General features: G+C 36.3%; 3 protein-coding genes and 1 pseudogene across 3 annotated transcripts in view; 2 read left to right on the top strand and 2 right to left on the bottom strand.

Annotated features, from left to right (window-relative positions):
• Nucleotides 1–18460, bottom strand: part of LOC120431539 (uncharacterized) — a 264144-nt gene extending 245684 nt beyond the window's left edge. Inside the window, exon 1 of the mRNA XM_052707977.1 lies at nucleotides 17954–18460. Within this exon, the coding sequence (XP_052563937.1) occupies nucleotides 17954–18296 (343 nt within the window). The 5' untranslated portion in view covers nucleotides 18297–18460. The remainder of the gene's footprint in view (nucleotides 1–17953) is intronic.
• On the top strand, nucleotides 5388–6418 carry LOC120431543 (glutamyl-tRNA(Gln) amidotransferase subunit C-4, mitochondrial-like). Its single transcript, XM_039596651.2, has 2 exons — nucleotides 5388–5588; nucleotides 5666–6418. Exon 2 carries the CDS (start codon nucleotides 5774–5776, stop codon nucleotides 6290–6292), a length of 519 nt encoding a protein of 172 aa, XP_039452585.1. The 5' UTR covers nucleotides 5388–5588; nucleotides 5666–5773; the 3' UTR covers nucleotides 6293–6418.
• Nucleotides 6990–17847, bottom strand: LOC120431541 (origin recognition complex subunit 5-like; annotated as a pseudogene).
• A 130-nt stretch (nucleotides 18461–18590) lies between the features above and the next one.
• LOC120431544 (protein Rae1) lies at nucleotides 18591–19963 on the top strand. Its single transcript, XM_039596653.2, has 2 exons — nucleotides 18591–18728; nucleotides 18794–19963. The coding sequence occupies exon 2, from the start codon at nucleotides 18807–18809 to the stop codon at nucleotides 19890–19892; it is 1086 nt and encodes a 361-aa protein (XP_039452587.1). The 5' UTR covers nucleotides 18591–18728; nucleotides 18794–18806; the 3' UTR covers nucleotides 19893–19963.
• Nucleotides 19964–21701: the final 1738 nt, after the last annotated feature.

Raw genomic sequence — 21701 nt, 5'->3', positions numbered from 1 at the left:
AATTAAACATAATTTAGCTTAATTTAGCTTAATTTAGGTAAAATTAACTTCATTCAACAAAATTTAGCTTAATTTTACTAAAATTAACCTTATTTTACTAAATTTAATTTTAAATGAATGAACCGAAATTTTAATTAACTTAAATTATTTAAATTTATTTTAGCTAAATTAATTTAAATTAAGCTGAATTTAACCAAATTCAACTAAATATTACTGAATTCAACAAATTTTAACTCAATATAACTTAATTAAGCCAAATTTAGCTAAATTTAAATAATTAAACGAAATTTCACTAAAATTGAAAAAATACTTATTCTAACTAAATTTTATTATTTTAACTTTAAATAAACTAAATTTAAATAAATTTAACTAAATTTAACTAAACACTACTAAATTCAACTAAATTTCACTAAATGTTACTAAATTCAACTAAATTTGATTATATCTAACTAAATTCAACTTAATTTAACTAAATTTAACTAAATGTATCTAAATCTAACTCAATTTAACTAAATTTAACTTGATTTCACTAATTTTAGCTTAATATTATTAAAATTAGCTAAAGTTAACTAAATTGAAATAAATTATGCGAAATTTTACGAAACTTAATTCAATTTTATTCAATCTAACTAAATTTTACTAAATGTAACTACATTAAACTAAATTCAAATAAATCTAGCTAAATTCTACTAAATTAAACTTAGTTCAACTAAATATAACTAAATTTAACTAAATATAACTCAATTCAACTAAATTTTATAAAATTTAACTAAGATTTATTAAATATAACTAAATTTAACTCAATTGAATTTTAATTAATCTTATTAAATTTTACTTATTTTGATCAAATGTAACTAAAGTTTAACTAAATATAACTAAAATTTTACTAATTATAATACAAATTTAACTAATTTTAACTTAATATAACTTAATTTAGCCATAGTTAACTAAATTGAAATAATTTAAGCGAAATTTTACGAAACTAAATTCAATTTTATTTATTCTAACTAATTTTTACATATTTTTACTAAATCTAACTAAATTTAACTAAATTTAAATAAATCTAACTAAATTTAACTAAGTTTAACTAATTATAACTAAATGTAACTAACTATAACTCAATTTACCTAAATTTTACTAAATTTAACTAAATTGAACTAAATTAAGCGAAATTTTACGAAACTAAATAAAATTTTACCTAATCTAACTTAATTTGACTTATTTGGACTAAATGTAACAAAATTCAACTAAATTTAATTAAATCCAAAAAAATTTAACTAAACTTTAGTAAATTTAACTTAATTTTAGTAATTTTAACCAAATCTAACTAAAATCAACTATATTTAGCTAAATTTAACTAAATTTTACGAAGTTTAACGAAATTGAACTCAATTTAAGTCAATTTAACTTAGCTAGCCAAAGTTAACAAAATTGAAATAAATTAAGCGAAATGTAACTAAATTCAACTATATTTGATTAAGTCTAACTAAATTTAACTAAATTTAAATAATTTGACTAAATTCTAATAAATTTTACTAAATCTAACCAAAATTAACTAAGTTTTACGAAATTTTACTGAACTTTCAAAATTATACTAAATTTTACTAAATTTTGCGATTTTTTCCTAAATTTTACTAAGTTAAACTAAGTTTAACTAAATTTAACTATATTCAACTCAATTTTAGTCAATTTAACTAAGTTTAACTAATTTTATAAAACTTAATTTAGCCGAAGTTAACTAAATTGAAATAAATGAAGGGAAATTTTACGAAACATAATTAAATTTTACTTAATCTAACTAAATTTTACTTATTTTAACTTAATATATTTAAATTCACCTAAATTTAATTAAATCTTCATACATTTAACTAAATTTAACTAAATTCGACTAAACTAAAATAAATTTTTAATAAATCTAACGAAAATTAACTAAATTTAATTATATATATAACACAATTTTACTCAATTTAACTTAGTTTAACTAATTTTTAGTTGATATAACTTAATTTAGCCAAAGTTAACTAAATCGAAATAAATGAAGCGAAATTGTATGAAACTAAATTAAATTTTATTTAATCTACCTAAATTTTAATTATTTTAAATATATCTTAATTTACTTTAATTGAACTAAATTCACTTTATTTAACTATACTTAGCAAACCTAATTTAACTTTATTTAATTTAATGTAGTGAAATTTAACTTAATTTATCTAAATTTAAAGTCAACTGATTCTAACTAAATGTAACTGAATCAAACTAAATTTAACTGAATTAAGCTAAATTTAAAAAAATAAACGAAATGTTGCTGATATTTACTATGTTTAACTAAATTTTACTAGGTTTAACTTAGTTTAACTAAATTGTGTTGAATTTAACTTATTGTAACTAAATTTAACTTAATTTTGTTTTATTTAACTCAATTTTACTGAATTCAACTTTATTGAACTAAATTTAACAACATTTAACTAAATTTAATTTAATTTTATTTAATTTAGCCAAATTTTATTTAATTTATCTTAATTTTTACTAAATTTATCAAAGTTTAACTGAATTCAACTTATTTTAACTGGTCTTAACAAACTCTATTTTATTTAATTTACCAAAATTAACTTAACTGAAATATTGAACTAAATTTTACAAAATTTTACTAAATTTTACTACATTTTACTAAATTTAACTGAATTCTACTAAATTATACTGAATTTTGCTAAATTTTACTGAATTTAACTAAATTTAACTAAAATTAACTAAATTTTACTTAATTGAACTAAGTTTATTTATATTTAAATAAATTTAACTAAATTCAACTATGTTTAATTATATTGAACTAAATTTTACAAAATTTAACCTTATCAAACTATATTTAGACAAATTTAACAAATTTATCTATATTTGTCTTAGTTTAACTGAATTCAACTAAAATTAGTTTACTATAACTGAACTTATCTAAAATTATCAAAATTTAACCAAAATTAACAAAACTTAGCTAAAATTAACTGAATTTAACTAAAATGATCTGAATTAAATTAAATTTAACTGAATTAAACTACACAAACTTAACTAAATTTTAATAAATTTAATAATTTTTTTCTAAATTTTTCTTAATTTAACTTATTTCAACTAATTTTTTCTTAAATTAACTAAATTAATCTGAATTTATTTAACTTTATTTAACTTAATTTAACTGTATTTAACTTCATTTAAATTTATTTAGCTCTATTTAACTTAATTAAACTTGATTTAACTTTATGTAGCTTGAGTTAACTCAATTCATATGAATCCAACTCATTTTATCTAAATTTAACTAAATTATTCTTAATGTACCAAATTTTAAATTCAAATAAGTTTAACTAAATTTAATAAAATTTAACTATATTTTAATTAATTCACATCAATTTAACTCAATTCTACTTAAATAAACTAAATTTAACTCAAATATACTAGATTCAACTGTTTTTAGCTACATTAAACTAAACTTGACATTTAACGCAATTAATCTAAATTTACCTTAATTTAAAAAAATTTACCTAACTTCAACTAAATTTTAGTAATTACTACTAATTTGAAGTTATTGAAACTATTTTGGTTAGTTAAGTAAAATAATTTTATCAAATTCAGTTATTTAAAACAATAGGACCCGTTTAAATTTATTTAAACATATTAATTCAATTTTTATTTATATATAGCTAGTTTTAAATAGGTTTAGTGGCTTTTATTGTAATTTTAAGAACTCTTTGAATAAACATTTTAATCTGTTTTGTTTTTTTGTCACCCTATTTGTATCGATCACCCTAACCGCTCTAAACTGAATCCGGAAATACTAAAGAAGAAGAAGCACCCCCAAAATGCGCCCCGTTCCGCCATCGTTTTTTTGCCCGTTATCGTGGTCAAAATGTGCCCAGAAGCGTGCCACAGACGGGCGTAACAGCTCGCCCAAAATGCGTAACGCCCGCCTAAATGTTGCATTCTGGCACGAAAAAGGCCACAACGAGGGGAAAAAGCGTGCTGAAAATCAGGCCCGCTTTCAGGCAAAACGTCCCCGCTTTTTGGCCGTTTTCCGCCCATTTTTCTATGTGGGAAGTGGAACCAATTTACTGTTCGCCAAAATTGGGTAGTATTGTTATCGATCATTAAAAATTGTTTTTTTTTTTTGCAAGAATGAAAAAAGTTTGAATTGAAGATTGTAGACGAGATCGTATTTTTTTTAATAAATATTAGGCCGTTGCAAATATTTTTTTTAAATTTATGTCCCTCGACTCTGGCCAAAGCTTGTATCCATCTATCCATTTATTGTTTGATTCCATTTGGAAACCTGCTGATTTAGTGAAAATCTGCTCTGTTTGTTGGATAAACTTCGCTAGAATTAGCGATCTTTTTTAGCTAGACCAGGAAGAGCAGCAGGATTCCAAAATTAGCCAGGGAATTTATCCACGATTTTGCAGAATGACCGCAGTTCTTGTCACCCGTAAAAAAGAAAATAATCTTCAAACCGATCTAAACCTGAAAACACAAACAATTTTCCAGCAAAAGATGACAAAAACTAGACAAAATAGAACACATACTACTGATTATAATACAGCTCATTAGCCAGTAAGAAAAAAGTCATTCTTGTGCTTGAGCAGCCTCCTACTCTGTAGATGTAAACAAAGTGGGATCATTCGAAAATCACGTTACGCATTCTCTCTATTCATCACCCAGGTTTATATGAAACACAAAACTCTAGATTTTTGCCATAGTCTCATACCTCATTCAGCCAAAAAAACATTGTTTGCAAATAAAACAAATAAAAATTAAAAAAAATTGTACATCAAATTATCTAAATTTTTACTATTCCAAAATTTAGGAATTTCAACTTCAAACATTTTTAAAAGGTTTTTTTTTATTAATAGATTTAACTCAGATTTTTTTTCAAATAAATAAAAAAATACTGAAAAAAAAAATTACAATTAATTCTAGAGTAAATTTTCAAAAGGTCCTATGTGCAAAATCCTCATTCTGAGAAATTTCATGTTGAAGTTTTGTGTAACATTTTTAAATCCCATTTAAACACGTTTGAGTATTTTTGAATTCTAAAAACGCCAAAATGGACCTTAATCGATGCGTTTTATGTGTACTTAACGGGAATTATCAAAAGTCTAGTTTAAACTGATTTCTAAAGCAATTTGTTTCATACGACCTGTGAGTGCACATAGGACACGTTACATAGGACAAATTTTACACATAGGACTTAGCACATTGGACCTTTTTCGTGTAACATTGCACATAAGACTTTTCCAAATTAAATTCAAATCCTGATTAAAACAAAACAACTTTTTTATTATAATTATGTTTACCCCACCCTCGCGCAACGTGTTGTCATCAGCTGATCAAGAGTATGAAATGTTTCAATGCTTCCAGAGCGGGAGAGAGAAACCGTTATGAGAATAAGCTGACCAATCAGCGCTTTCGTCGGCATCTGTCAGATAGGTGCTGGAAAATCGACCTATCCGGCAATGTAAATAATATTTTTCAGAGTACGCATAGAACTTTGGATGTTTTGACAATTTTCGTTTGTTTTTTTTTTTTCAAATTGAAACACTTGTGTTCAGGTAAGTTTTTATTCGAGTTTACAGTACGGTGACAGCTCGTAATTTATTCGTTTCTTCGCGTTTAATTTTTATTACAGACGATGACGACTGCTGATTCTCCTCTTGCGCATCACGCAACATTCAAAACAAACCCACATTCAGCTTATCAATCCCGTGTTCCTTCGTAGTTCGGCCCCTCGTGTGACATGATTAGAATTCCGTTCCATCTACGACCACCCCCGGGACGCACCCTCCACTCGCTGGTGAGGAGCTTTGCCTCAACGAAGCCGGCCGATTTATCCGGGACACAGGAAAAGAGCACCCGGCAAAAGATCAATTTCCACGAGCTTAAACATCCGAGCAAGGTTCCCCAGCGTCCACACAAATCTACGATTGACGGTCAGTCGACACCAACCCGCATTCCGGTGGACGCCCAAACGGTGCAGCTGCTGGAGCTGTTAAGCCTGGTGGATCTGGACAGCGCCGGGGCCCACCGGACGCTCGAGGACGCGATCGAGTTTGCGTCGCAGATTCTGTCCGTGGACACCGACGGCGTGGAACCGCTGTACACGGTGCTGGAGCGGGAGCGGTTGACGCTGCGCGAGGACCGCGTGTCCGACGGGAACATCCAGCAGGATGTGCTGAGGAATGCACGTACTACCGAGGAGGAGAACTTTGTGGCGCCACCGGGAAATATTCCACTCGAGCAGGAACCGAGGGAGTGAGCGGGGGATGGTTGGTGGAAAGGGGATCGTGGGCTTCCGACAGCTGCTGGAAGCTTGTAGGGATAGTAAATTTGTAGCGTTAGGTTTGGGGGATAATGTTGTGGACGGTTTTAAGCTGAGCCCGATTGGACTTGGCGGAGAGGAACTCACGCTGGAACAGCTGGAACTCTTTCCGGCGAACGCCGCCGCCCTAGAGGAAGAGCTGGGGGACTTTCGATTCAAGGTGGGCCGAACCAGCAGTAAAAGGATTCGGCCCAGTATGCTGCGGCTGCGTCAGTGCGTCGAAGTGGCCACGCTGCAGATCGTGCTAGATGCGTTTGAAAGTGGCAGCGATGTAAGCGTGAGGATTCACCGCAAGCTGGCGCCGTTCAAGTGTGGTATCGTGTGTCTTTCCGACGGTAAGTACTGCGTTCTTGTTTCTGATTTGAGTTGTAACTGTCTTTCTCGCTTTCCAGACCCCGCCCTAATGCCGAAGTTGCGCGACCTGGCCAAACACCTGTGCAACGTGCTGAGCAAAGCGAACCTTCCCGTGCTCGACTGCTGCGAGCGTAACGGCGGTCGTTCCCTGGCCTAACAGCTGCACCACCTCGACTCGATTGCCGTCCCGTACTGCCTGCTGCTGCGCGACCAGTGTCTCCAGATTGGCCTCTTTCAGCTGCGGTCCCGCGGCACCACCCTCAGCGAAACGATTCACATCTCGGATTTACCAGAATAAATTTTATTGAAAATAGTAACAAGTTGAGTTTAATAAATACAAACACACGCAAGCGCAAGCTTAGAAGAAATCGCACAGGTATTGTCTCACGTTGAAGCCGACCATCTTGCCGATATGCACGATAAAGTCCATTCATACGGTGCACTGAAGTCGCGCGCTGCCGTCCATGATGGTTCCCTCGCCTGAGGCAAAGTTCAGGAACTTGAGATGAATCAGCGTTGATATTTGCGCCAATAAGTTGCACGTCAAGCCGACCTTCTCGTCCAGAATGTCGTAAAAGATGGCCAACAGCCGGTCGATGGTGAACGCCTTCGGTCCCAGCTGGGTGGCCATCTTCTCCGACACCTTTACCTTTGCGTTGACCGACTGGAGGCGCTTCTTCTGCTTGCCGTGATATTTCATAAACAGTCGTTTCACGTTTGTCCTCCTTGGCGGCGTTGTGACTCGCGAGGTACGCCGCAATCAGCAGGAACTTGGCGTAGAAAGGCAGTTCCAGGTTTTGCGCCAGCCGCTTCATCGTTTGCATCTGCTCGACGGATTCCGGAGAAGTCTGGCCGTCGACGGTGATGGGACGTAGTAACTTCTGGTTGATGTTCCCAATGCGCATGTAGATTGTCCCGAGGGCAAGTTTCATGGTTTTAGAAATGTTCTGCCAAAGCCGGGTCACGTCGTCCGCGGCAATCGTCCCGTCCCGTCGGTTCGCATTACTTGTGGAAGCACTCGAGCGCAACCAGATGCAGCTCCTTCAAGTCGCGACACACCTTGAAGAACACGTTCAGAAGATGTTGAGGTAGTTTTCGTAGAAATCGGGCGTCAGCATCTCCACAATCTTCAGACGCTTATCAATTTCCTCCTCCGACAAGTTGGCATGCTTGTAAGACCTAAAAAGTACAACCAATCAGTACCACAAATCGCCCTAAAACATCCAAAATAACCCTTACTCCAACTCAATCCTTAATTGACCCCGCACCGCCTCGAAATCGGTCATCAGAATCACCAAAATGTCCTTCTTGCTGTACTCAGCCTCAAACAGCTTCACTACCGGCGCGAGCCCCGTCCTGACAAAGTACTTTTCAAACGGCAAATCCGACACGAGCAGCACGCACTGGCACGCACACGTTCAGCCGGGTCACCTCCGGCAGTCGCAGCAACATTGGCAGCACGTTGTGGTCCATGTCGCGCACCCGCTCGGCGTTCTCCAGCACGACGATGTAGCTTCGCAAGGGCGACAGTCGCGCCAGCTGGGCCACAAAGTCCTTCATGGAGTCGACGCTGGCCAGCGAGGCGTACCCGTTGGCCGCGCACGGGACATGGCCGGTCAGCCGGTTCAGGATGGCCTTCGGCGAATCCTCGTCCCTACGGCGTCCAATCCCGGGTGCCACACATCTGAAATGAAATATGAAATTAAACGCAAGAAACACTTTTTTTAAATTTAATTATCAGCTGCCAAAACGCAGTCATCGCATTATTTTCTAGGAAAAACTTACCTGGACACAAGTATTCAGCTTAAAGCACTTTTAAAACAAAAAAGCAAATTAAAACAACTGAAAAGCCGCAAACATGAAAATTCCTATGTGCAAGATTGTTTACCTTGTCGGATAGGATGATTTTCCATGAACCTATCTGACAGATGCCTACGAGAGCACTGATTGGTCGATTTTCTCTCCTAACGGTTTCTCTCTCGCACTGCAAGCATTGAAACATTTCATATTCTCGATCAGCTGATGACTACACGTTGCGCAAGGACTGGACAAACATAAAGATTGCAAAATATTTTTGTTTCAGAGTTTCATAAAAAACGACTTAACAAATCAACTAAAAATCATGCACCTTGGTCATTTTTATATGAGCGTACATGCATCATAATTGAAAAATGATATAAATGGATCATAAGTTAAATTGCTAAGGTTCTATGTGCACGTTTGACCCAAATGCACATAGGACTCCCACGTGGTAAAACGACCTATAATTATTTGGTGTAGAATTTATTGAGAATCGTTTTAGGTTGTTTTGTATTTTATAAATAACTGAAAAAAATAAAGGCTTTTAATAAATTGGATCAGCGGAAAGTGTAGTTTTCGGCTTGCAGAATTTCATGCAATAAATAACTCAGTTTGTTTACTTTTGTCGCATAGGACCTTTTGAAAATTTACTCTAGAATTGTAATTCATTAAGAATACACTGTATATTAATTTTGGGACTACAGATCGGAAAAAAAACTTACAACTTAAGGACGTATTAAGTAGGTATTAGACTACGGCAAACAAACAAACAAACTGACACATTTTGGCAGCTTGTCTGCATTGTTTGTTCGCCAGTTTTTTGCGGAAACGTCAGGTTGCATACATTTTGTCTTCTTTGCGAATTTGCTGCAAACAAGTTTGGCCGAAATAATTCGAATTTCGACGCCAACATTTCAAAAAGCATCATGTACAAACCATGCGTTTTGAGAAAAACGCATTTGAATGTTGAGCATCCATTTTCAATTCCCATTATAATATAAAAGCAAAATAAGATGTTCTAATGATAACAAACGATGAAAAACGTTGCTTTTATTGATACTTGATCATTCAAATTCAATAAAACATTATTTCCGTAATTTTTATTGAGAAAAACAAACATAACTTCTTTTGAAATCATCAACGTCTATATCACCCTGCTGTCATTGAGGGGGACGCTTTGTTATGATTCGTTTTTCTTCGCCGAATGTACATGGCGCTTTGTTCATGTTGCTTTTTTTTCGTCACGAGGTTCATGTAGTCTTTTGTTTGACAGGTTGACAGGGCTATATAAACAGGGACTGCTGATGGAAGAGATTTTGTTTATGTTACTTTATTTAAAATCATGATTAAACAGACTTTACTGAAGTAACTTTTGCTCATTTTTGGTGGAGAGGTAGCTTATTAGGAGTACTTTCAAAATATGCAATAAATCAGAAAGTGTCAAAATGTACATGATGCCTTTTGAAATGTTACCGTCGATTTGTTTGTTTGTTTGCCATAGTGTAATATCTCCTTATGTAAGCTTTTATATCATTTTGTTTCATGCGCAAGGAGAAAGGCACCAATGAATAATTATTAGGATTAGGACAGGGTGGCCACCAGATTTCGATTTTCAATTTCCCGGTTTTTTCCCGGTTTTCTCCCGAGACCAGAAGGAATTTTCTGGAATGTTTTTAAACCAAATTACAATGTTTTCTAGGCTAACGTTAATATCATCATACTTTTTGAACGCATACATTTGGTTCAAAGTTTGAATTCCTCAAGAAAGCTTTCAAATCTTGAGTAAAAAGTAAGTAAGTTGTAAACGAAGCCGTTTTTATCTGTTATCAATCAAACCTCTAATTTTCAAATGATTGGGTTTTTTTCATCAAAAATCGTTTTAATTTTTTAAAATAAGATAAATTATAAATAGAATTTATTAATTTTGTAAAATAGATTTACAAAAATACATTGTTATCAACATTGATGTAAATGCTCGTTAATTTTCTTTGAAAAAAAGTTTTGTGAATTTTTTTTTGCTAAAATTATGTGAGTACTTTCTTTTTGACCAAAAAAGTCTTTTTGCATCATTAGTCCAAACAAAAATATATACACTTTGGCAGCAGTGCAGGAAAAGTGCCATACAAATGTAAAAAAAATCGATACCTTGAAGCTTTCTTTTTAGAATAATTTTAATAAAAAATACTTTCTAAAAAACCCAAAACACATAATGGTAAAAACAATTAAAAAATTACCGTGCTGTGATTTTTTCAACAACACATAAGGCGGATACAAATTTTATTTAAAGTTTTTGTTGCCCCGAAAAATCAGGGGACAAAAAATTATTTTTTTTTTCTTCAAAAAACATCAAAATTTTAATGGAAATTTAAGTGCAATAAGCTGAAATCAATTTAAAATGCATTCCCTTGCGTCTAGAATCATTTTTAAGCATGTTTGGGTTGATTTAATAATCTTTTAAATTTTTGAAAATTTTCGATTTTTATTTTTTTTGTGTTCATTTTTTTGTTTTCGTCAAATCTAACATTTTTTGAAGAATAATGATTGCAAAACAACTGAACTAGCGTAAAATGCATTTTTTAACACTTTTTGCATTAAAATGTTGAGACTATGGCTTGTTCTTTGAATTTTCAAATTTTTTAAAAATTTAAACATACTACACATACTTTTTTGAAGTTGTAGCTATTTTCAATTAAAAAATAATTCTATTTTATCTCTAAAAAATCAAATGATTGAGAAAATTCTTTACTGCATTCTTTTTTGAACATTTTTGATCCATTCTTTTGTTGCTGAGATACAGGCCAAGAAAAATATTTTAAAAGAGTGTATTTTGTGTGACAATTTGAAGGAAAAGTCTTGATCTTTAAATTTAGAGAGATATTTACTGTAATGTTGTTTTCGTACCATGATATCCATATTTTCCACTTACAAAAAAATCCTAATTTTAATTTTATGCAAAACTAGCAAAGATGGGTTAATGTCTGCCATTACGGGGTTTGTCTTCCGGACCCCTTGAGACCACTCGTGGTACCCCCAGGGGTACATGTACCCCAGGTTGAGAACCGCTGGTAGAGCAAACATTTTGCTTTATTAAAAAAAAAACAAATTCACCTGGTAAAAGTATCATAGGATACAACAGAAAAAAAATCCATAGCCAAGAAGCATGAGTCTATCACACAAATTTAAACAAAGATTTCGCGAATTCTTCATTTAGAATAACAGGAAAAATATTCTTATTGAGAAAAGAACATATTGAATACATTAAAGAGGCTTTTGTCAAATTTTAACGAAACTTAAAATATTTTCCCGGTTTGTCGGTCGAATTCCTGAGTTTTTCCCGGTTTTCTCCCGGTGGATAAAAATCCCGGTTTTTTCCCGGTTTTCCCGGTTTTTTCCCGAGGTGGCCACCCTGGATTAGGACTGTTTTTGCCTTCCTCACCTTGCTGAGGAAAGGCTATAAAATCACTCGAAAAACGAAATTCTTAATTTGACCTCCTAGACCCACCTTCATGTATACATATCGACTCAGAATCAAATTTTGAGCAAATGTCTGTGTGAGTGGTGGGATGTTGATAAAAAAATTGCACTGAGTTATCCCATAAGTCGCTATTGAAAATGATAAAGTTTAGTTAAGTAATTCAAAAGTTATGCTAAAAAAACTAATTTAACAAAAGTCCGGAAGATTGTAAAAAGGGTGGTTTTTGTAAGAAACCTCGTCATGTTATACATTTTTAGAAAGGTATTCAAAGACCTTTTCAACGAGTTCAAAAGTTTGAAGATCTGACGACCCTATCGAAAGTTATAAGAACTTAAGTGTTATTTATGAACTTTTTAGAGGCCGGATATCATATATTTCGATGAAAACGTTGTCCGGATCTATCATGCGACTTGTCGTTGGATAGGTTATCAAAAGACCTTTGCAACGAGTTTAATAGATTGCAGATCTGACTACCCTTTCAAAAGTTATAAGCACTTAAGTGTTATTTATGAACTTTGTGGAAACCGGTGGATTAAGTAACGTTTTTTGTAAAGTGTATTTTTTATATATTTTTTTTATATTTTCAAAAAATAAAAATATAATACTTAACAAAAGGGTCATTTTAGCGGGTATTTCAAGACATTATCCGCTGGGTGCCCGAATCCCAAATATATATGAGCTTGATTGGTTGCGACAGGACCTGGCGCTTTGACTTTGAAGTTTGAATGGGATTTAACCCGTAAAATCGGTGCCTTTTGGTTTTTGCCTGTTTGAGCACCTTAACGATTTTTGCATTTTTCAAAAACTTTATCACTCAGAAAAAAGTACTGGCGAAATCCATAAGAACGTCTTATGACCATTCGACATCAGGATTTTATTCGAATGTCATAAGATTTTCTTATGTCTGAGAGGGGAAATTTGACAAAGCCGCTACTTAAGATTTCCATCGAGCTGTCTTATGATATTGGTACGATGATTTTTATGACTTCAACAATTATTTTATTATGGATATCAGTGTTTTTCATAGAGCAATCTTATGATATTTGTAAGAAGTTTTTTTATGACTATAATAATTATGTTACAGTCGACTCTCTAGCTGTCGATCTTCTCGATATCAATAATTCTCCATCTATCGATGAATTCTTCAGTCCCTTCAATCTGCATACTTCAATTATCTTCATTCCTCGATATTTTCCCTTGCTTGAAGGATCTCTTCCTCGACGGTCCCTTGGATTCTGTTTGCTTCAAAAATCTCTTCCGGTTGTCAATAATTTCACTTTCTCATGGCTTGCATAGACATTTTTCTTGGCGAAACGAAGCTTTGAAGGGTGTTTGACATTAGTTTGTTTTTGTTTGATGGACGTTGCCATGATTCTCTCCCATAGCTGGGTATCAAGAAAAAATATTTTCAATCGAGTCTTCATTTTGCATCGTTCTGTAAGCTGATGATTCTCTTCCTCGACGGTCCCTTGGATATTGACAACCAGAGAGTCGACTGTATTATGGATATCAGTGTTTATTATTATTGTTTTATACTGGCATACATATCAAATTGAGATCTAGATTCGATTGGAAAACTGTGAAGGCCAAAGTTCTCCAGAACGATGCTCTCTAATCCGTTTTCATCACCGGTCCCCGAAGAGCCGCGCCAAGACAGGTTCACTGGGATGTCCTCTTTACTTTCCCGGATTTCTCCGATTTCGCACCAGATCTGTCTGGCGGCCACGAGATCTGTGCACTTGGTGGTCAAAGAACGGCGATCCGGGACGTGCAAGAGCCTCGCGTCTCGATCGGCAGAATTGTTTTCTGGAAAGAGCTCGTCGCGTCACTCTCACTGAAGCTCGGGATTAATTCCACCGGATCGATCTGTGGAATGAAATTTAGGTTAATTTCTGGTTCAATTTCAAACATGTGTACTTACTAGGGTGGGTACGTTTTTCAAAAAGTTCTCCGATCAAGTTTTAGTATGGTTCCCCTTGTAGGGCATGCCCATAGGGACTTTCATGCCAAATATCAGCTCATTTGGTTGTAAACTGGCTGCGCGCATCAGGGTTAAAGTTTACATGGGAATTACTATGGGAAAATGGAACTTTTTGTTCAAACGCTCCTACAGGTCTAGGAAATTAACGCGCCAACTTCTGGTATGGTCAGGTCTATGGAGAATGGTCTGGAGAACAATTTCCCGAAGAGAGCATATGGATTTGTTGTCCCTAGACCTGGCGCATCGGCAAACAATCCGATGTCTCCGGAATCAACGGTTTTCTCTGAAAAAGCATCAAATTTTCCTTAGCATGCTATGAAAGTTTGATGAACACCGCGACGCCATATGTCAGACAGCTCCCACGTGGTGGAAATGTTTGCAAAAAAATACAAATTTGCTATGCAAAGATTCTGAATTCAACTAAATAATATCAGGATTGCTCGAAATGATCATTTTTTAGTTAAAAGAAGGTTTGCAATTGAATATTCCAGCAGTTTCTCACCCACGTGGGAGCTGTCTGACATATGGCGTCGCGGTGTTCATCAAACTTTCATAGCATGCTAAGGAAAATTTTATGCTTTTTCAGGGAAAACCGTTGATTCCGGAGACATCGCATTGTTTGCCGATGCGCCAGGTCTAGGGACAACAAATCCATATGCTCTCTTCGGGAAAGTGTTCTCCAGACCATTCCCCATAGGCCTGACCATACCAGAAGTTGGCGCGTTAATTTCCTAGACCTGTAGGAGCGTTTGAACAAAAAGTTCCATTTTCCCATAGTAATTCCCATGTAAACTTTAACCCTGATGCGCGCAGCCAGTTTACAACCAAATGAGCTGATATTTGGCATGAAAGTCCCTATGGGCATGCCCTACAAGGGGAACCATACTAAAACTTGATCGGAGAACTTTTTGAAAAACGTACCCACCCTAGTACTTACGTTAGATTTTGCGAGTTCGTTCTGGCCGGGGGCACAAGATGCCGTCCTTGCCGGAGCCTCCAACTGGCGTCTCGATCGGTGAATTAGCGCTCTGGGATGGGCTCGTCGCTTCGTTTTCACTATTGATCTGGATCGAGCCTACGGAAACGACTTCGAGTGTGAAACTGAAGTCAAGGTCCTGTAAATGTAATGAAGTAATAGTTTATATGCCATAAAAAATTAAAAAGCAATAACTTACTTTACGGGTCCTCCACTCTGAAACAACTTCCCACAAGTTGCTCTTCCGACGCCATTTTAAAGTTTGGGTGAAATGACATTGTCTTAAACTATTTTCACACTGCTGACATTTGTAAATAGTGAATGTCCAAGCTATAAAATCCATAGGAAAATCTTATGAACTTTGTAGCCAGTTCTTATAAAAAAACAACAACATGGCATTGGTCGAATAGCATTGGAAAATCTTACGTAAAGCATGCGCTGATTCGATCTGATCTCATAAGCTTTGCTAATGCTTTCATAAGCTTAATTATGAATTTTGTGAGGGCCTCAATGGACACAGCTGGGACCTCGTTCATAAGACTTAACTTATGGTATTAATAGGAGCTTTTCTCTCAGTGTGTTAGCTCATAGTCCGTGTTCCAGGGAACAACTTTGCTGACGAGTGCGAAAAGATTCGTTAAATAGGTTAAATATTAAGAATGTTACAGAATTTATAACACCACTTCTGCTTTCCTTTAAGGTTTTATTTATATTATATGTATTTCCATTTTGCACAATTTTCATAATAAAAAAAAGTATTATTGCTCTTTTTTCCAAAATTACGAATACACAATACAATGAGTATAAAAATCAAATTTTTTGCGTTACGTATTAAAAAAACTCTCCCTTGTCTCGGAATTTGCAAAATAGCTTTATGTGCCCTTTTCAAATGTTGCTTCAGATGTTGCCTCGGGATCTTCAAAATCAATGATTATCCGCCCTTTTCTCGTGTTGCTCCAGAATTCTAGCAAAACATAGTAATAGGACCTCGAATAGGACCGAAGCCGAAGTGTAAACAAAGAGTCTATCCTGCTCGTTCCTAATGTAAACCTCAACTGTTCGAGCCAAACATTTCATGAGGGCACAAAACCAAAAACCGCGATTCGAGAAAATCGCTGGCAAAAAGTGGACAACTTGATTCAATTCCTATTTTAAAAGAAAGCTTGACTGGTGGTATTTTACTGATGATACGATAAAACACATCATTATCCTCAACTCTATTTAATGCTTCTTAATTTAGGTTGATTTTCGCAATAAAACTGATAATTTTAGAAAATTCGTTATTGGACCCTTTCTAAATGCAATTTCGAAAAGAACTAAAAGGGCACTAAAGCGCTAAATTCAGCGGAAATTTTGATAATTGGTGAAGTTTTGTGATCGAATGGTGTAGATAAGGTATGTGAAACATAAAAATTCTTCAAAAGTGTACTGAACAGCAGCCGCGGGCCGTATTAAATATTGTATTTCAACGAAGTTTTTTTTTCTGCAGAAATCCTTGGTGAAACGTAAACCAAACTTTGTTTTGAAGTGAATTAGTGTTAAGAATGTATGAAAAGTTCACTTTATAACATAGAAAGTTCCTTAACCACGAAAAACTAACGAAAAAGAAAAGGGCACAATTGAACTTTTTTCTGGTTTGGAGTGAACATTGTAATGTGCCCTTTTGTGTTTTTGATTTTTTCAATCGAGAAATTCAAAAGAGAGATGTGAGCCGGTAACATGGAGTTAAACTTTCGCAACTGTCATGGTAAACTTCACAGAAGCTTGACAGAAAGTTTAACTCCATGTTGCACTTTTAATTTCTCGATAGGAACCTGTTTGCTATCAATCTGATTCTTGGAGGGCATGTAGGGAGTGTACTGATGAATGGAATAGTGGAATAATCCCAAATGTTTACGTTTTGGTTTTGTGCCCTAGTGAAATGTTTGGCTCGAACTGACGTGAGCAAGATAGACTCTTTGTTTACACTTCGGCTTCGGCTCATTTACATGGTTTTGCTTGCATTATTGGTTATCAATGGGAGCGTTCTTTTATTACGTAACGCACAAAAAAAAAACATTTTTTTGCCCCCTTGTCCCAAATTTAAAAATGGTGTTTTGAAAATGGGGTCACATATTCACATATTCAACTTAAAAAATTGGCATTTTTTATCTTAATAATGAATTCAAACAAAAAACAACAAAAAAAATTGATTGTTTTTAATTTGAAAATTGTACAAAAAATGACAAAATTATTCAAGAGTTAGAAAATAAATTTCAAACAAGTATGCTTGTTATTCCCGGCTCTTTGACAAAAAATCACAAATTCCCGACTTTTTCCCGATTTCCCGACATGAGTGGCCACCCTGAAAAAGTAATCAAAAAATGTTTGTTTAGATTTGTTGGTGTAGTATATTTATCGTCATTTTTTTTTTAATTTTTTTAGACACTCCTCGATCGAAAAATGAATTTTGAATAAAATTTCCAAATAATAGGTTAGGTTGTTTACAAAAATTATCGTTCTCGTTATTCACATTTTTTGATCATATTTTCCCATATTTATTACCAACACATATTTTTTTCAAATTAAACTGTTCTTTAACAACCTTGCACAAAGTTTTTTTTTGCAGTTCTAGCTGAAAGTTGTTTAAAAAAAATAAACTAACTTTAAATAAAAATGTTTTTTTACCATCTGGCCTCATTTTCAACTCGCCAAAGCCAACAAAACGATATTTTACGCCAACACTGAATTGCATCATGTTTTCAACGCCATGAACAGAACGAAAAAAAAATCGTATGAAAAAACAGCAATAAATTTTTCAGCTTGTCGACGCCATTTTGACCTGGAATTTTTTCACCACAATTTTTTCATGAAAAAAGCCCATTTTTGCCGTGTCATTTTCCTGTTCCCAACTGTTTGTCTCGCATTTCGTCTTTCTCGACAGCAAAAACGTCCCAAATCCTTCGAAAACAAGCTTATCCCGGTCCCCGAAAAACGCCGTCCAACCCCACCCTCCCCTAAACCACCACCAACCTTCTTCCGCGGGTGCCTTTGCCGCCGCTTTCGTCGCCGCCCGCACGTATGGCCGTTTCTCGTAGACCGCTCCGTCGGAGCTCCCCGTCAAGGCCGGCGGGCCCATGCCGTCCATGTACAGCGTCGGCACCCAGTCGACCGAGTCGGTGTCCGCGGACCGGGCCGCCTTCCCGCTGACAAAGTGCCGCCCGCAGACGAACGCCCCGGACGAGGCTTCTGCCATTTTTCCGCCGATGGCCTCGAGCCATCGCTGGAAGCGCGGCCCGTTCTTCTTCGGGAACTGGTGGAAGGAGATTTTGTCCTTGCCGTACCGCGAGCAACATCCGGGCACGCAGCAGAACATGGTTGCAGGGAACCGCTTTAACGGGTATTGATTTTTTTCGATTTCTTCGGGAGGTCACTTGGCAAAAAAAGAACACTCAAGACTGCGCGACGCGACAACAAAGTGGCACGCAAACAACGGGACACGACTGCCGCGGTCGGTTGCTGAACGGCGAATGAAGAAGAAAAGAGTGCATCGAGCAAGACTGACAGTTGGGCGCAAAGTTTGAGAAACGGAGGTGTGCACGAAAATCCTACCCCTCGGTGCGATGTTTTTCCTTTGAAGATGTTTTCGCGCAAACTCGAACCCACCGTGCGCGCTCGTCTGTCACTTTTTTTTCAAAACAAAATCGAACCGCAATTTTTGACCAACAAACAAGCTGCGCGTGTAAAACTAAAACGCGCTTTATCGAATTTAGTTGGGCTTCTTTCGTGTTGTTTCCTGATTAAATTGGTGAGTTTTGACGAGTTGTAAGTCAATCAATTGATTTTGAAGCTAATTAAACTGTGTTGAGACAGCATTCCCGGAGCCATGTTCGGCGCGCAAACTCTGGGCGGCGCTTCCGCCTTCGGAGGCACCACGGCGGTGGCCCCGGTCAACCCGATGAAGGACTTTGAGGTGACGTCCCCGCCGGAGGACACCGTGTCGGCGATGGAGTTCAGTCCGGCGACGTTGCAGCAGAACTTTCTGATCGCCGGCAGCTGGGACAGCAGCGTGCGCTGTTGGGAGGTCGAGCAGAGCGGCAAAACGGTCGGGAAGTCGATCAAGACGATGGGCGGACCGGTGCTGGACGTGTGCTGGGCGGACGATGGCAGCAAGGTGTTTATCGCGTCCGCCGACAAGCAGGTCAAGTGCTGGGATTTGGCGTCGGATCAGGTTGTCCAGGTGGCCCAGCACGACGCCCCGATCAAGACGTGCCACTGGGTCAAGGGCACCAACTACACCTGCCTCATGACCGGGTCGTGGGACAAAACGCTGAAGTTCTGGGACACGCGAACGCCCCAGCCGATGATGTCGATCCAGCTGCCGGAACGGTGCTACTGCGCGGACGTGGACTATCCGATGGCCGTGGTGGGAACCGCCGGACGGCACGTCCTCATCTACTCGCTGGAAAACAAACCAACCCAGTACAAGCAGCAGGAGAGCCCGCTCAAGTACCAGCACCGAACGGTTTCGATCTTCCGCGACAAGAAGAAAACCCCAACCGGATACGCGCTCGGTTCCATCGAAGGTCGCGTGGCCATCCAGTACGTGAACCCGATCAACCCAAAGGACAACTTCACCTTCAAGTGTCACCGCTCGAACGGTTCCTCCGGCTATCAGGACATTTACGCCGTCAACGACATCGCGTTCCACCCCATCCACGGCACCTTGGCGACGGTCGGTTCGGACGGAACGTTCAGCTTCTGGGACAAGGACGCCCGTACCAAGCTCAAGTCGTCGGAAGCGATGGACCAGTCCATCACCAAGTGCTGCTTCAACGCCAACGGGCAGATCTTCGCGTACACCGTGGGGTACGATTGGTCCAAGGGTCACGAGTACAACAACCCACAGAAAAAGACGTACATCTTCCTGCGCTCGTGCTACGAGGAGCTTAAGCCGAGGGCGACCAGTTAAGCGCTTACTCTGTTTTTTGTAACAATTCATGCTAAGATTCAATAAAAATCCCAATTTCAAATCGATTGAAAGTTTTGTCGTTTTGTAATTGGGTCCTAAAATGAAGCTTAGATTGCTGATATTATTGTTTACAGCGATAAAGCTTATTTTTCTGAGTACAATGACCCTTTGTACGACCACAAAGAGTTTAAAATGGATTTTTAAATCAATTTTGAAAAATTAACCTCGCGGTCCTTCTTGACAGAAAAGTTCCTACTTGACAGCTCGTTACAAGGGGACCATAGTTGATCCATCGAAAAAATGTTGTCTCGTCATTAATTTTTTTCGCTTTAAAATGAAAAAAAGTGATCAGAAATGGTTTTTGATCGTGTTTTTCACCGTTATACATAAAAATTGAAATAGGGCTTTAGTACCCAATTTGTGTAGGTTCTCTTGTTTTTGCGAATCGACTTATCTCTTTGTATTTTTTTTTTTTTTAATTGTGTACTAAAGCCCTATGTAAATTTTTATGTCCAACGGTGAAAACCACGATTAAAAACAATTTCTGATCATTTTTTTTTTTTTTCATTTTAATGCAAAAAATATTGACAACATTTTTTCCGATGGATCAACTATGGTCCCCTTGGAACGAGCTGTCAAAAAGGACCGCGAGGTTAATTATTCAAAATTGATTTTAAAATCCATGTTAAACACTTTGTGGTCGTACAAAGGGTCATTGTACTGAGAAAAATAAGCTTTATCGCTGTAAACAATAATATCAGCAATCTAAGCTTCATTTTAGGACCTAATTTCGAGCCAAACATTTCATTAGGGCACAAAACCAAAACGGGATTATTCCACTATTCCATTCAATAGTACACTCCCTACATGCCCTCCAAGAATCAGATTGATAACAAACAATTTCCTATTGAAAAAATCAAAAACACAAAAGGGCACATAACCATTTTCACTGCAAACCAAAAAAAAAGTTCAAATGTGCCCTTTTATTTTTCGTTAGTTTCTCGTACTTAAGGAACTTTTTGTGTTATAAAGTGAACTTTTCATGCATTCTTAACACAAATTCACCTAAAAAAAAAGTTTGGTTTACTTTTCACCATGGATTTCTGCAGAGAAAAACTTCGTCAAAAAACAATTTTTAATACGGTCCCGCGGCTGCTGTTCAGTACACTTTAGAAGAATTTTTATGTTTCACGTACCTTATTTACACTATTCAATCACAAAACTTCACCAATTATCAAAATTTCTACTGAATTCCTCATTATTTCTAACTAAACAAAAGGGCCCGTAAACATCATTCCAAACAACAATGCGGTGACAGCGCTTTAGTGCCCTTTCAGCACTCTTCGAAATTGTATTTAGAAAGGGCCCATTATGAACAACAGTTGGAAAGTTTAAAGGGCCTAATAACGAAATTTTCCTAATTTTTGAGTTTTATTGCGAAAATCAACAAAAATTAAGAAGCATTTAAGCAGAGTTGAGGATAATGATGTGTTTTATAGTATCATCAGTAAAAATACCAACAGTCAGGCTTCTTTTTTAAATAGGAATTGAAACAAGTTGTCCACTTTTTGCAAGCGATTTTCTCGAATCGCGGTTTTTGGTTTTGTGCCCTAATGAAATGTTTGGCTCGATTTGTCTAAATCAAAAGAAGCAATTTTTTGCAACATTATTATCTCGAGACGGGATTTTCTGATCGATTTGGCGTCTTTGGAAAAATTGTGCAGGCCAAGGATCGATACCTAAGACCCTAAGAGCATGCAATGGCACTGACCTTGTTGCGTGCTCTTCGGTTGACGTCCACGTAAGGAA

Source organism: Culex pipiens, chromosome 2, assembly GCF_016801865.2.
Source record: "Culex pipiens pallens isolate TS chromosome 2, TS_CPP_V2, whole genome shotgun sequence".
Taxonomy (NCBI): Eukaryota; Metazoa; Arthropoda; class Insecta; order Diptera; family Culicidae; genus Culex; species Culex pipiens.
The sequence above is the reverse complement of the archived record's forward strand: the minus strand, read 5'-3'. Positions and strand labels throughout refer to the sequence as shown.